This window comes from Notamacropus eugenii, chromosome 3, assembly GCF_028372415.1.
Source record: "Notamacropus eugenii isolate mMacEug1 chromosome 3, mMacEug1.pri_v2, whole genome shotgun sequence".
NCBI lineage: Eukaryota > Metazoa > Chordata > Mammalia > Diprotodontia > Macropodidae > Notamacropus > Notamacropus eugenii.
This window is the reverse complement of record NC_092874.1, coordinates 341,406,674-341,422,761: the sequence shown is the minus strand read 5'-3', so window position 1 is coordinate 341,422,761 and position 16,088 is coordinate 341,406,674. Positions and strand designations below refer to the sequence as shown.

Below are 16,088 nucleotides of genomic sequence, written 5' to 3'. Positions count from 1 at the left end.
GCCCACTGCGTTGGCTTCCCCACCCCCCACCCCCCCAAAAAAACTCAAAAAGATTGAATTCTCTTATTTAATAAAACAAGCAATTCAAATAAAAAAGCATTAAACTGATTAGCAAAGCAATACTCAAATTTAATGGGTCAGTAATTTTCTGGGGAATAGTCTGTTACACCCTCCCCCCCCCCCCCAAAAAAAGGCAAGGATTCTGACTGTAGAATGAAAATTTAAATTTCAACTAAATGTTATTTTGTACCTTGTTGAAGTTTGGCTCCTCCATTATAGAATTTTTGATGGTTTCACTGTGGTCCTCTAATGACTTCATCAAAAAAAATAACCACATGACAGAGTAAAGATAAGATGTAACATGCAAGATTACTGGGAATATTTTTAAAATCTAAGTTTATTTTACCAAAACAGAAAAATTAGTACCTATTCCAACTACTTACTGCTAAAAATATTCATAAATACTTAGTATCATTTAAAAATCCTTCAAAACTGAAGAATCGCTCATTAAGAACATCTTAAATTATTGCATTCATTTAATTGAGTCTGATGTTAATATCATGTTAGAGAAAAGATTCTTAACCTGGGGTCTGTGAATTTGTTTTCTTAATATTTTGATTAGTATATTTCAACATAATTGGTTTTCTTTATAATCCTATTTTATGCATTTAGAACCATTATTCTGAGAAGGAATATAGAAGCATCTACTGACTGCCAAAAGGATCCAGGACACAAGGTTAAGAAACTCTGCAGGTTTAGGAGAAATTAAATCCATTGTCGTATCCAAATTAATTCAGTCATATAGTTATGGATGTCCAAAAATAAAGTTAAATTTAATAAATAATAATTATTTAATAACAATAATAAATTTAATAAATAAAGTTAAAATTAACAGATAATCCTGAAGAACAGGATAAATTAAGAGGCATCAGTTTTAAAGTTATATCATCTGGACAGGTTAGTAGTTTGCTTATATACTGTTAGATTCTATTTCCAGAAATATTCCTTCATGTGCAATCTAATTTGGAGTATATACATATATAGTAAACTCTCATGAAGAAAGTTTTGATTAATCAATCACTTCTCCCTGGTGCTTCTCTGGACTTCTACTGTCTATGGTTGATTTGGAGGTATATTCTAATTATGTAAATGATGATGATAGGTTGTTATTGAGATTCCCTTCCTAATGTTTTTGGAAGAAAAAGAAATTACTGAAAAGGAAGAGCTTTGAAGATAAAAGAATCTGAAGTGATTTACATGGGACTCAAATACTATCAAATTTACCTTTACATACCAAATTCACAATCTATACCCCATCCCTTTGTTGGGAAAGGAATCTTATAGTCTTAGGTACTAAAAGAAGATGGATTAAGAGTAATTAAAATACCAGAATCATGAGAAATGAGAACGAAATACTTATCTACTCTGTTTTTCAAGCAAACAAAGAAAATGAAACAGCAATAAGAGTACTTTCCACAAGATACCTTAATATATTCCCAATATTTCTATATGAAAGTATCTGATTAATAAATATGAAGTCAGTCACACACATTTATATAGTCCACATAATTGTGAAATTATGATCCTTTCTATGGAAAAGTATGGTAAGACATAAAAAGAATTTAAGTACATATAAAAACATTCGTTTTACCCCTGTTTGCTACTTTGATTCATTTTGGTTCAATTGCTTTCTGAGTTTTCTTTCATCTATCTTTCACAGATTGCTTAAGAAAATGCTGAATTTAATTGTTGTTGTTCAGTAATTTCCATTTCTATTTCCAAAAGCACTGCATCCTTCCAGTTCTCAAGTACATTATTTCAGAATAATAATTTGACAGAAAGGAAAAGGCAGGTTACCAGTAATGATTATACTTATGAGACCTTCAGGATCAAAAATGGCTCACACAGAATCATCAATATAGAAGAGAAGAAACAAGAGATACAAATAAGTCAAAAAGATAAAAGAATTTGTTAATTAGGAAGACAAAAACACAATGCAGTGTTTTATACAAAAAAATCCAAAAAATATAAGAATTGCTGAAATACTTGAAAACCTCATCAAGTCATGTTTTTAAAAATTCAAGATGTATACTTCTTAATAGGTCAATATATTGCCTAATCAAAAAATTTATCTTGGAGAGCTATATAGTTAGAATACCTTCTACAAAAACAAAATAATCTCTAGATACACTTCCCAAACTGTACACTCTATTCAAAAGGTTTCAAAAATTGGGATTATCTCTTGTCTTTCCCCTCATTTCTTTAAATATTCTTTACTCATATTAGAATCTAATTTTCCACCAATAATTTGTTTAAAATGAAATGTTAAAACACATCTTGAAGCTCTTTAACTCAAAACAACTTTCATGAAAACCAATAAATTTTGAATTCTACCTCATTTCGGCACCTCTTCTTAGTAAATATATTTCTAATAAAAGTTTCTTGAATTTCTTCCTGTTTCACCAAATACTGCCAAAGTCTCTTCACAGACAGTGCCAGATGATGTTTGGATCTATAGATAGGCAGACATAGTTAAATAAAAAGTGATTATTAATTTGCTAGCATATGTTACACTGTCCTAAGCACTATTTAAGCAAATCATTCTCTTACTTTCAACGAAAGTAAAAAGAAGTATTCGTCTCAGAGTCTGATGAAATCTAGCTAAGGATTAAGTAAGATCAGCATAATATCTACCAAAGTTGCTAACATATAAAATAAACTACGAAGGAGTAATAACAAAAAAGGGATATTTGCACCAACCCTCAGAACAAGTATATGAACCTTCTGTGCCAGGTTCACATGAAAAAGCACAAGTGATTAATAATTACCATGTAATTATCTGCTGAATTTATACAAAATAAATTGTATGAATAAAATACCACAAAATTGAAGAATTGTAAAAATATTAATTTAAAATTAAATAATCAAGTTTTTAAATTGACCACATTTTTAACAAGTTTTTGAGTAGCCTATGATGATCTTTCATGGTTCATGCTAGATAAATTTATAAACTTATAAATCTGTAAACTTCCATTCTTCCCTGCATCAATTATAAAAGTCAACTAATATACCACACTTAACACATAGTCAGTCAACAGACATTTATTGAGTACTTACTCCAAGTTAGACATTGTGCTAAGTCCTAAGGATACAAAAATTATGAAGAAAAAAGGCAAAAACTTGCCCCTCCCCCCTGCAAAAGCTTACATGAGAAAATAGGCAAATCACTAGGTACAGATATATAAAGCAAATGGAAGAGAATTTCAGAGGAATACATTAGCATAAATTTTCTTCTAAATGTTAACTGAATATTTGCCAATGAATATACTGGAGATGTTGCTGGGGTCAGAGAATGAAGAGAGAGGAGCAATATCACTGAGACAAACAAACTGATCAGCTTTAAAGGAAATGCATTATCATCATCCCAAAGAGAAAACTCAAAAGACTGTGATGGCCAACATTTAAAGCTATATTACATTTAAGTTATTAAAGAATAAAAATATGCATCCATAATATCATAGATATATCAATGTCAAAGGACAATAACCATATGAGTTATGGCTGTTCAGTTGTTTTCTGGCATATCTGGCTCTTGTGACCCCATTTTGGGCTTGGCAAAGTTGTTGGAGTGGTTTGCCATTTACTTCTCCAGTTCATTTTACAGATAAGGACACTGAGGCAAACAGGGTTAAATTACTTTCCCTAGGTCACATAGCTGGTGTCTGCAGCTAGATTTGAACTCAGGTCTTCCTGACTCTAAGATCTATCCACTACGTCAATCTAGCTGTCTGAAAATACTTCCTTTTAAGCAATTATCTAGCAATCCCAGGAACTCAGTAGTTTTAGACCACAAAAAGGAGTAGAAGAAAAGTCATACATGGCCAACACAAGGAAAACCTTTCTTCTCAATGAATGAGTAATTCACAGCTATTTTACCTATACTGTGTATAGATATACACAGTAACTTACCATAGTAGCCTCACATGCATAGAAAACTTCAAACATTTTAGGAATGACAATGATCAACCACAAAATTATTATAGATAACAAGATAATATTTATAAAAATACGTACTTGAAAGGGGTGTTCGTAGGTTCAAGCAAAGCTTTGTGACGCAGAATTGCAGGACCTGCTGACAAATTCTCCTCAGAGGTATGAACTGAAATATAATTTTGAGGTGGCCCACCATGTATTTCAAGTCTTCGGAGGAGGACTTGCTCCCAGCACTGAAGAGCTTTTAGAACTGCATGACACAGTGGGGAGCTAACTGGAAGCTCTAAAAAGAAAACAAAGTAGCTCGAGTTACTCTTCAATTCTAAAAATGGTTCTGACAATATCAACACATGTTCCTTTCTTGGAATAAGCCAAAGTGTTTTAAAATATGCACATCTTTGATATTTATAGTATCCAAAACCAAGAAATAAATGTCTTATAAAACTACAAAAAGATAATCTAGGATCACATCATGGTCGACCAATAGTAAAGGAATCAAATCAAATCAAATTATGACTTATCAGAAAATTATAACGAGAACAGACCAAGGAAAAAAATTGTTCTGTAAGAACTGTTGGTTTGCAAAATCGGATGAAGATCCTAGCCTTTTGGACTGTCACATAAACAGCTTTCCCAGGTAGTTGGCAATTAAAGATACTTTGCTGCTGGCTTCAAGACAAATTTTTCTAAAATAGCAGCAAATTTCAAAGCAATGAAGGCAACGTGTCCCTGATAACCTTACTTCCTCTGTCCTCTCGTGGTTTCTTCATGTCACACTTTCCTGATTTTCCTGCCACCACTCTAATTCCTTAACTTACCTAATACTTGTGGTTCCAAGGTTTTGACTTTGGCCCTATTTATACCTTCCACTCAGTTTCAACTCCCAACTCTATACAAATAATTAAATCTTTATCACCAGACATACCTTCCTCTTTAGCTAGCCATTTATATTTTCCGGTGCCATATGTCTACCTCAATTTGGACATCCTTCTGACAATTCATAAAGTACATTCTAAGACTTAACTCTCTTATTTTCCCAAAATGTATTCTTCCTTCTACCTTTTTTAAAACAAATTCTCTAGTCAAAAATGATCTTTCCTTCCTTGAACTTTGAGTAACACTGTATTTGTGCTTATGTACTTATCATGAGCTGTGTCATGTTATTTCTGCCCAGGTTGTTTCTCTCTCCTAGACTGTAAACTCCAGATTCTATATCAAAATTATTTCTGCATCTCTCCTAGTACTTTGTAGAGTGTCTTGTATATAGCAAGAATGCAATGTTTCTGTAAATCGGATTCACAAGTCATTAAATAGGTCTCAATATAGCTACTAATACAAATGAATACAAACATAAAATTTTTTAAATATTTATCAAATGGTTAAAAAGTCTGCTAAGATCAATTAAAAAAACTATTAATTATTCTGTCCAACAGAAAGACTCTAATCAAATCAATTCAAAATAAAAACAGATATTAAAGTATTTATTACCTGAAAGATCATGACCAGCCAATGGATAGAATGTCTTCAAATTATGCAGCACCAACTGCACCATAGTCAATCGCATCAATGACCAACTAGAAATAATACCAGTGAATTATTTATAAATTTATTTGTAATTTTAGAATCATTGATAAGATTTACTCTTTAGTTAAAACAGTGTCTGCCACTTGCTCCTTCTAACATTATCATCTTAATCTTAATTTGTTCTCATCTATTTTGTTTTTAATCTTTCCTATGAAGGTTGAATTTCTGAAGCAGCAAAAAGAATTTGTTTTAAATTAGGTTTGAGGAGAATAAAGTAATTAGAAATATATTACCTTGGAGAGAACAAGACAGGCAACATTGCACAGTGGGCAGAGAGCCATTCTTGTTGTTAAGAATACCTAGACTTGAATACTGTCTCAAACACAGAGGCTCAGTGACCCTGAGCAAGTCATTTAATTTCTAAGTAGCTTTGACAACTCCCTAAGACTATATAAACTGCAGAACAGTCAATGATCTGCATTATTAGAGGGAGTTTCCTCACCTGAGTTGCCTAAATCAGTGAAATCAGTTACCAGACCAAAAAAAAATTCCAAAGAAGACAAAATTACAATAATAAAAAATGAAATGGGAACTACATGGTTCTCTCATGAAATGTTTTTATTTAAAAGGAGAAAAGGAAATAATACAAAGTAATTAGAGGTCAAGGTTCAAGGTCATAATATTAATAAAATCTCACTCATTACTATAGTGCTGATTTAGAAAGATTAAGTATTTCTGGAAATAAAATATTGTTTAAAACACCTAGAAATCAGTTATATTTGAACATATTAGAAGAAAATAGTGTGGATATAAATAAAAGAAACAGAATATTAAGGTTTATATACTGGCAGGAATTTGTTTATTTAACCATAAATTAGGAAGAAAATAAGGCATTCTTTATTCAACCCACAAAAGCATTTTAATGGGAGCTGACCCTTACATATACAGATGGGGGAGTCACAGGACCCTTAAAAGATTTTATAAAAAAATTTATATATTTTATATATATGTATATATATGTATAAAACTTTTAATGTAATCATAATGTACGTATGTATAGAAAGTTTTCTCATTTTCTTTCGTTGGCTACCATGACACTATGTTGTTCTGGTTGTAGTCTCACTGGATCCACAATTCCAGTCATTTCTTAGTAATCACTAAAAATAGTTCTATGCAGTTCAAATAAACCATAACAATTCTAATTACTGTCAAATATAAACCTAAGGTTTTTCATCTAGATCTAATCTTTTCAATCCTATATTTGCAGCATTTTAATTTCTACCGCTTTTTAAGACTTTTTAATAAAACAACTTTTAAAATGTAAAATTTTGGTTGTAGGTATACTCACTTTACAATTTTATAACATAAAAATGCTTGTTTTCCCTTATTATATATTGCTGACTTTAAATCAAAATGTTCATTTTAACACTGAATGCAACTAGTTAATTACCCTTATGACTTAAACAATTTCGTTTCAGTTTTGTAACCTATAAAATGAGGGGGTAGATAAATGCATATCCCAAACTCCATGACTCTACTCAAATGCAGAAGGCACTTAGAACTGGAAGGAAACTTTATCCAGTAAACCACCTCATTTTATATATAACAACCAACAGAAGCTTCATAAGGTTAAAAGACTTAAAGATCACACTAGTATAAGTGGTAGGGTTAGGATTTGAAACCAAGTTCCCTGATGATAAATTTAATATTCTGGCCACTGCGTCACATTAATTCTTTCTTATATCATATCCATTTTTGGTCATCATGCTGTGAGTACATCTTAAAGACAGAAATTTTTCTGAGATTTTATAGAAGGTAACAAAAATCACTGAGATAAAATAGATTCCAAAAAACAAAGATTAAAGAAAAGGGAAACTGAAACTTGACCAATGTCTTGTGATCTCAAGGGCAGAGATTACTTTGTTTTCGATTTTGCCTTTGTATAACTGTGTCTTGTGTACGACCCACAGTAGGCACTTAATGAATGTATATAAAAATAAATTGATTAAGCCAGTATTTCTTAATCTTTTTTGTGTCGCAGACCCAGATTCAATATGGTGAAGCATATGGACTCCTCAGAATAATTTTTAAATGGATTAAATACATAGGAGTACCAAGCAAAAGTTATATTGAAATGCACTCATCAAAGTATAAAAAAATGTATTCTCAGACTTCTTAGATACCAGGTTAAAAACCTGTAAGTTAGACTGATGAATTGTTTGCAAGGTCTATGGATGCATCTCTCTTATGGATTTGAGTACTCTTTCCAATGGTGCAGATCTGAATCCCTTCATAGACTTCCTATCCTTTGCATTTTCTATCCAAGTCCTTTCCTTGTGGGTCTAAGAACTGTGAGATTCTTAGGCCTTTTGCCCTCATCTCCAACATTATGCCACTTACCACTGCAAAAGATAGCCACATAAGAATAATGGTTGTTTTATGTTTTTCTTTCATATGTCCCTGTGGCCAAAAAAAAAAAAATAACCAACTTTCTTTTGATGATTCTATGATTTGTGATCAGAGATGCTAGTTTGAGCTGGAAGGGATATCAGAACTCATCTAGTCTAGTGGACTCCAAAAATTTTTGATAGCATACCTATTGCTGATATAATTCTAATATACATGTGCTTGTTACTATGTGGATGTAAAATTATACTAATAATTATGTAATTATAAAGTTTAGATAAAATATAATCATTTAAAAAGAATGAGACAATGATGGAATAATAGTTGGTCATAGAGAAAATAAGGAGCCATTGGAATTTAGTGAGTGATTTGGTTGGACCTGTGCTTTAGGAAAATCACTTTAGCACCTATGTAAATGATGAAATGGAGAGAGGCAAGACTTTGTGATAGTCCAATTGACAGGTGATAAGGCCTTGAACTGGGAAGGGAATGTGTGAGGGGGTATAATTGTGTGAGTAGAGAAAAGGGAATAGATGTGAAGATGTTGTAGAGGTAGAAATGACAAAATTTAGCACTCTGTATGCCTGGGGTGAGAAAGAAAACGAAGGATAAAGTCAAGTTTGAGACTGGATAATAAGGATGCAGTACTCTCAAGAAAAAAAGAAATTCAGAAGAATGAATTTGTAGGTAAAAGTAATGAATTTTGTTTTGGACACATTAAGTTTGATATGTCTACAAGACAACTAGTTTAAAATATCCAAAGACAATTGTGATGTAGGCAGGGGTGTACAAGAGTCAGCTTGTTTTGCTGTTGTTTATAAGGTCTTAATGAAGTGTGTTATGTGTACAGAGAGGGTGGGGAGGGTTGGGGGGGTAGAAGCTAAGTGTTAAACATTTACCAACACTGGATACAAGACTGTAGCTGAGGAGAAAAAATAGGGCTGAGTACATAGATCTGCAGAGAGGAAATTAAAACCACTGGAGTAATGAAGTCACCAAGTGAGAAAATATGCAAAGAAAGAAGGCCCAAGACAGAACCTTGGGGCAAACCCAAACTTTATGGCATGTTGATACTGAGGAATAGTTAGAAATGTGGCAAGAAAATGAAGGGAAAGCAATCTGAGTACAACCAAGAGAGGAGAGAAGGATGATCAACAAGGGTAAAGGCTGCAGAAACATCAATAAAGATGAAGACTTGAGAAAACATGATCAGATGTGCAACGAAGAGATCGTGGGTAACACTGCAGAGAAGTTTCCATTGAATGAAGAGTCAAGGGAAGAGTAGTTTGAGCAGGTCAGAGCCTTTCCCTCTAGTTAACTCAATGAACACAAGGACTCATCCATTTTTCCTTTGCACCCAAGCACTGAGTACTCAGGACCTGGTTTAATAAATCACTGTTGGTTGATTGATCTATGCTCTTACGTATGTCACGGGTGTTTTAGTTGAGCAAATATCCTGCTGATTTTCAAGATGGATAGGGAAATAAAATAAATTCTCATCTAATAAATCAATTTACAAAGTACTTCAAATATATTATCTCATTGGATCAAAATTGGATCAACATGTTTAAGAATTATAATGCTCAGTTTACTAAAGTTTTTTTCTCTCTTTTCTAACTCTTACTCTGAAACTAAAGGGCCTCAACATACAAATACCCTAACTTCATTATTCTAGTAAATTCTTACGTGCTACTGCCCTATTGCACTTGAAGTACATAGAGGAACTTGACCGTATAAGTCTGAATCTAAGCAGACATCTATTTCACTTGAAGTGAATGGCCATCCCTACAGCTTTAGCTAGAAATCAGAAGGCTGCTCATTTCTTCAGGATACCCTGAAATGTCAGTCTAATGTCTTTACATTTTACTTGATAAGGGGCACCACCTAAGGTTTCTGAGATGCAGATTAGACCTATGCACAATGAAGTTTGCTCTGTGAGCCATGTGAAGAACAGAGTGGAGAGGAGGGAAACTAATAGTAGGGGAACTAGACAAGAGTTAATGAAATCATGAAGTAGATTCAGTGATGGACATTTATCCAAGGAATATCATAGAAGTAGATACTAGAAAGATGTCAAATTTTGGAACTGGGCCCAAGATAAGGAGGAAGATAAATTTAGTTTGCAAAATGTTGATTTTGAGTTATTGATACAGGTAGAGATATACAGAAATTAGATGGAAATGCAAGAATGGAGCTCAGAATAGGTCAGATCTGGACCTACAGATAAATCATTAGCATAGGAACAACAATAAAAGCTATGGCAATGAAGGAGTTCACCACAGAGAGAAGGACCATATTTAGTCGATGGCAGAAGAAGGAAGGAAGCAATGGAGACAAAGTAAAAATGAGATAGGAAAGAAAACAGTCAATATCTGAGTGTCTCAGTCTCTAAGGATTAAATTAATATTAAAAGGATATGATCAATAGTATAAGATCTTGGGGGAAAATCAAGGAGAAGGTCCTTAATTTTACGATAAGGGACACCATAAAGTTTTCTAAAGGCTAGGCAGAGTAGTTTCAATAGATTGAGTAGTAGAGGACAAAAGGCAAGTTACAAGGAACTGAGGGCCCAGACACTGAAAAGTAGAGGCAAAAATATAAACTAGCTAGTTTTCCTATAATGTTGTATAAAGATTAAAAATCTTACATAAATGATCAAGTACTTGAAACTCTTTAGAAACAAAAATGTCCCAAAGAAACTTAAAATACATATTTTATACCTGTATGAATTTGAATTAGCATGCTCTTGGAGTTGAAAATTTGAAGTTAAAACATCTTCATCACCATCCTCATCCTCATCATCACCACTTTCCTGACTCTCTTCTGAATCATATTCTGCTCTACTTTGGGAAGGTGGTAAAAAAGGCTAAAATAAAATTTTATAGAATTCATAATCCAAACATGTAAACCAAAACATCCAAATATATAACCAAACAGTTGTATTTTGTGTCATTTAAAAAACATTTTTATAGGCACTTCTATTGACAGCATTCAAAGGACATTCTGACTCTGGGATGGTACAAGCAACAGAGGGAGCAGAAAGATGTCTGTGAATCCTACTGAAATGGAGACGTCAATGGTGTAAGACCATTGGTGACATGAAACTAGCCAACACTCGTACATAATGCCTGGCACATAAAAAACTTAATAAATGCTTTTGTTTCACTGTTCTTTGTGCTTTGGTGTTGTAGTGTACCAAGCAATTCATTTGTCTCCAAGACATGACCACGGTGGACCTGAAATGTTTCCTGGGTTCTATTTCATGTGTTCCCCTCCTTCCCCTCATTATTGTTCTATATCTCCTGTTATTTGTAGCTAAATGCCTCAAAAAGGTCTCCACTTTTTTTCCTCTCCTTCACTTCTTAACCCCTTACAATATGGCTTCCAACCTCAACATTCCTACTGAAACTGCTCTCTCCAAAGTTACTAATGATCTCTTAGTTGCCAAATCCAAAGGCTTTTCCTCAGTTCTCATTCTCTTCCACATCTCTATAGCATCTGACAATGTTCATCACTTTCTCCTGGATGCTCTTCTCTCAATACTACTCTCTCCTGGTTCTATATGTGACAGATCCTTCTCTGTTTCCTTTGCTGGATCCTCATCCATATCATGCTCTCTAACCAAAAATGTCCCTCAAGGTTCTGTCCTGGGTCATCTTCTTTTCTCCCTCTATACCCTTCACTTGGTGGTCTCATCAGTTTCCATGGATTTAATTACCATTTCTATGCTGATGATTCTCAAATCCACCTATCCTGCCCCAACTTCTTTGCTTATCTCCAATCTTACATATCCAATTGCCTTTCAGACATCTTGAACTAGATATCCAGGAGACATCTTAAACTCAATATGTCCAAAACAGCATTCACTGTCTTTCTCCCTAAGACCTCCCGAGGGCTCCCTAAGTCCTAGGCTTGCAACCTAGGAGTCATCTCTCCATAACCCTCACCCCTTCCCAATATCCAAGCTGTTGCCAAGACCTGTCAATTTCACCTTAGCAACATCTCTTGAACACAACCCTTTTTGCCTCTGACACTGTCAGCACTCTAGTACAGGTCTTTATCAACTGACGCTTTGATTATTGCACACTGGTAAGTCTGTCCGCCTCAAGTCTCTCCCCACTCCAATCTATACTCTATCAAACCACTAATGTGACTTTCCTAAAACATGGTGCAATCACGTTACCCTGCTCTGTAATAACTTCAGTGGCTTACTATTACCTCAAAAAGCAAATACAAAATGCTCTGTCTGGCATTCAAAGGCCTTGATAACCTAGTTCCTACCTACCTTTCCAGTTTTCTTACACCTTAATCTCCAACACATACTTTTTGATCTAGAGACTGCCCTCCTGACAAACAAAATAAGCAAACAAAACACTCCTTCTCCCAGTTCCAGGCACTGTCTGGCTGCCCTCTATACCTGCTCTGACAATTGAGCTCCCTGGCTTCCTTTAAGTGCCAATTAAAATCATACCTGTTATAGGAAGTCTTCCCCACCACTAATTCCAATGCCTTCCCTCTGTTAATTATTTCCTAATTATCCTGTATATGGCTTTTTTGTGTATATTTGTCTGCATGGTATCTCCTCCATTAGTTAGTAAGCTCCTTGAGAGTAGAGACCTGTCTTTTGCCCCATGTTATATCTCCAGTGCTAGCATAGCGTCTACCACATAGGAGACACTTAACGAATGTTTACTGACTGATCGGTTCTCTGACGGTGCTTTTATGCTAGAGCAGATAAGTCAGAAGTATTATCTTTGATAAGTGCTCCCTGGGTGGTCTATGGTATATCATTATCCTGTATCTTGGGGAACAGATAGCAGCAAAAACTGTGAAGATCAAAGGAATCAGTCAATGACTCCTTTCATGCTTAAGCTGAAGTATTCAACTTTTCTCCTAGGACAATACCCATTAAGACAGTGCCTGGCACATAGTAAAGGACTCATTAAGGCATATTTCCTTCCTTCCTTCCTTCCTCCCTCCCTCCCTTCCACAACTGAAGCCTTGGTCTCTGACAATTTCATATATTTGCATTTGACATCATGTTTCCCTCCTTCTCTTTGCTTTCTCCACTTATATAATATATATGTGCTATATCCTTTTTATATCCAAGTGTAAAGTCCCCCTTTTGAAATCTCTAAAGTCATAATTTATCAAAGTATTGGTTTTTACAAAAAGGTTTAAAGAGTTTCGGAAAGTGATCATGCTACATAATAAAAACTATCTTTTAAAAAGTGCTCTGATAAAATATTTAAAGACAGAAGCATATGGAGTCTTGTTTTTAAATGAATACATAAATACTTCGTGATCACATTAGGTACCTTTGCTATGAAATAATCCCAGATACTAAGCTCAGGAGGAATAAATTTTTCCTTGTAAGAAAAAGACTCCTGGTCTCCTATAGGTAAGGAAGAGTTCTGTAGAAGGCACTCTTTGGGAGATATTTTTGATGGCCTAGATCGTTTCTGCTGTTTTTCACCATCTTCCACTGGAGAAGAAACTAAACAAAATTTAGGAAAAAAAGATTATTAGCAAAGAAAAATATGATTTTCATGTTCAATAAGATTTGCAGTTTATTTCTAATTAATATGATCTAACTTTATTTTATTTCCAACAAAAATTACAATGAGCACAAGAGGCAAAACCTTCATGTTTTTTAAGAGAACAGAAAGGTAAAAATGAAAGGGGAAAAAAACCAACTTTCTGGGAATCTCATCATCATTCTTCTGGTCTTTAGAAATCGCCAATTCAGGATTAAGATTTTGTTTTAACTAATGGTGGCTAGGAAAAACCCTATAACTATAAGGAGTCCTCCATTCTCTACCTGAGGAGCTAATGGTGTCAAGTGAATGTGGATTCAAGGTAAAAATTCACTGGGGGATTTAAGTAATTTCTTGGCCTTATGTCAAAAATTTATGTTTTTCATTAGTAAATATGGAAAACAGTAATATAAGATGAAAGCTATGTGAATTAAATTTGCATAATCAAAAATAAGAGCCATGGAAGGGAAACACAACTTGCTAGTCACTGGTGTTATCTCAACATTAAAAGACAGTCTACACTGCAAATACCAAATACTTTAAATTATTCATTTTTCCACTCATTTAAATATAGCTTATTTAAAAATATTTTATAATAAATTTCATCAAAATCGATTAATTAATCATGAATGTCACAAAAAGTAGATGACCAAAAGGTGACAACGATTCCATATCATGTGTAAAATGATTTCCTTTTTATGTCAATTAGTTTACTTACCTTTGAACACGATGTAGATATTTGTGCTGTAACATAATTATTCTACATTTTATTGTTTAGAGATGATCAACCAGCAAAACAGCATGCACATGCATTTTTAAACAAAACTTATTAACTTTTAACATGATTATTAAAACAGGAAATTAAAAGAAAAATATATGAAATATTAGTATTGTGGCACTAAGTACAAAAGCTAAATACTATCATAAATTTTCTTTTAAGTAATCAGAAATGTATTTTAAAATGTTTACTTTTATGTTTTTGCCTAACTTTTGTAAGTAACTTTTGGCTTAAAAAAGTTAGATAATCAAAATTACCAACATATTCTGGATACATTTAAAGATATTTTTGAACAATTTTGCCAAATTTTAATTTATTAATGCATAGTTATAATCTGGAAATGTTCTTTACTTTCTTAAAATAGTTATCCTTAAAACCTAATAGTATATGAAATAAAGAATACCTATTTTATAAATGACTGCTTTTTAATGGATATAAAAACAAACATAAGAAAAAATTCCTGACAAAATTTAACTTTTGTCAACTATAATATCGACATACATTTTCCTCACCATTAAAATACAATAACAAAAAAATGAAAGTACATGTTAGAAGGTAAGTTTAGGAAGATGCTTTGTTGTTTTGTTTTTTTTTTAAGAGTAAGCAATTCAAAGTACAGCCTGTGAATCCAGCCATACAATGTTGAAGCAGAAAAAAGCCTGAATAAATGAAAATGGAATAATTTGATACGGTCTTAGGATAGTTAAAAATTTCCAAAGTTACTATCAAAAATGATTTCTTAATACATTTTTGGTAAATAAATGTAATGCAACAAAATGTTTTGGGAAGAGAACAACTATAAAATTTCAGTGTTGAAGTAGATCATCACAATTATCTGTTTCATCCTCCTCATTTTAATGGTGAATTAGAAGAGATCCAAACTAGAAAGAGATATACAAAAAGGCATAACTTTCTCCTTTTCTTCAGATTGCCAAAGAAAAACATTCTATCACTTAAGTGTTACAAAAATTATTTAGGCAGAGTTCTCAAAAGACTAGTGAACTGACATTTGTGACATTTAATATGTCACATTAAATAAGTGACTTTTAATTTTTGCAAAAGAAAAGGCCATCTCCCTCCAACATTAAATATCTGTTCTGACCTGAAGAAACTAAAATGCTGTGATGGAGTTAAGTTCTAGATACAATGGAGCACCCCAACTTCTAACTCCTTCTCAAGCCGCAGCATTTTACACTCTGCACAACTTCCCTTAAGCTATTTTAAGCTCTGACCCTAAATGCTGGTGGCAACAAGGATATGGAAATTTGGGACACAATTGGCCCAGTTCTTTGGTATATGCTGGGTATCTTTGGTATTCCTTGGGCAAAATATATCGTTATAGGACTACTAAAAGGTTAATGTACTAGTAATGAGAAGAATGAGATTAGTATACATGTAAACAAAATTAAGGGTAGAAACTATTAGATTATATATGGATGAAAAAATGTTTACCAGAAATCTGCAATAGACTAGGAGAAAACAGAGAAAAATTTAGGCCTTGTGCCTTAATTTCTTCAAATTCTAAGAAGATAGTACTCTTCAGAAGTAAGAGGAATTCTCCCTGGGCATTTATTTTGCTTTCATGTTTGCTGGGACTTCCTCCAAAATCCTACTCTGATGCCTCATAGTGGAATGGAGATGATTCTCGATTTCTGACAGGTCTTAAACTGTAAAGGTTTCTGATACAAACCCAGTTGTGGATAATATTTCTTTTGTCCAAAGAACAGACCAATGAAGTTCAATTCAAAGAAGCTCATCAAGGCAATTGCCATAGCAACAGTTAAAGGCCATTTATAAAGGTTTTGCAACAAATGTATCACCAAAACCAATTAAATTATAGATTTTTGAAG

At 33.4% G+C, this 16,088-nt stretch overlaps 1 protein-coding gene across 6 annotated transcripts in view; it reads right to left on the bottom strand.

The window, feature by feature from the left end:
• The window catches only part of DMXL1 (Dmx like 1), a 140,609-nt gene that overhangs the window by 37,943 nt on the left and 86,578 nt on the right, over positions 1-16,088 (bottom strand). For 3 of the 6 annotated variants that reach the window (XM_072597130.1, XM_072597125.1, XM_072597128.1), the window contains 6 exons: positions 13,242-13,420; positions 10,644-10,789; positions 5,482-5,567; positions 4,075-4,276; positions 2,395-2,512; positions 251-313 (listed from right to left, as the gene is read on the bottom strand). In XM_072597130.1, the coding sequence (XP_072453231.1) occupies positions 251-313; positions 2,395-2,512; positions 4,075-4,276; positions 5,482-5,567; positions 10,644-10,789; positions 13,242-13,420 (794 nt within the window). The remainder of the gene's footprint in view (positions 1-250; positions 314-2,394; positions 2,513-4,074; positions 4,277-5,481; positions 5,568-10,643; positions 10,790-13,241; positions 13,421-16,088) is intronic. The other 3 variants (XM_072597131.1, XM_072597127.1, XM_072597129.1) reach the window with 1 other exon arrangement.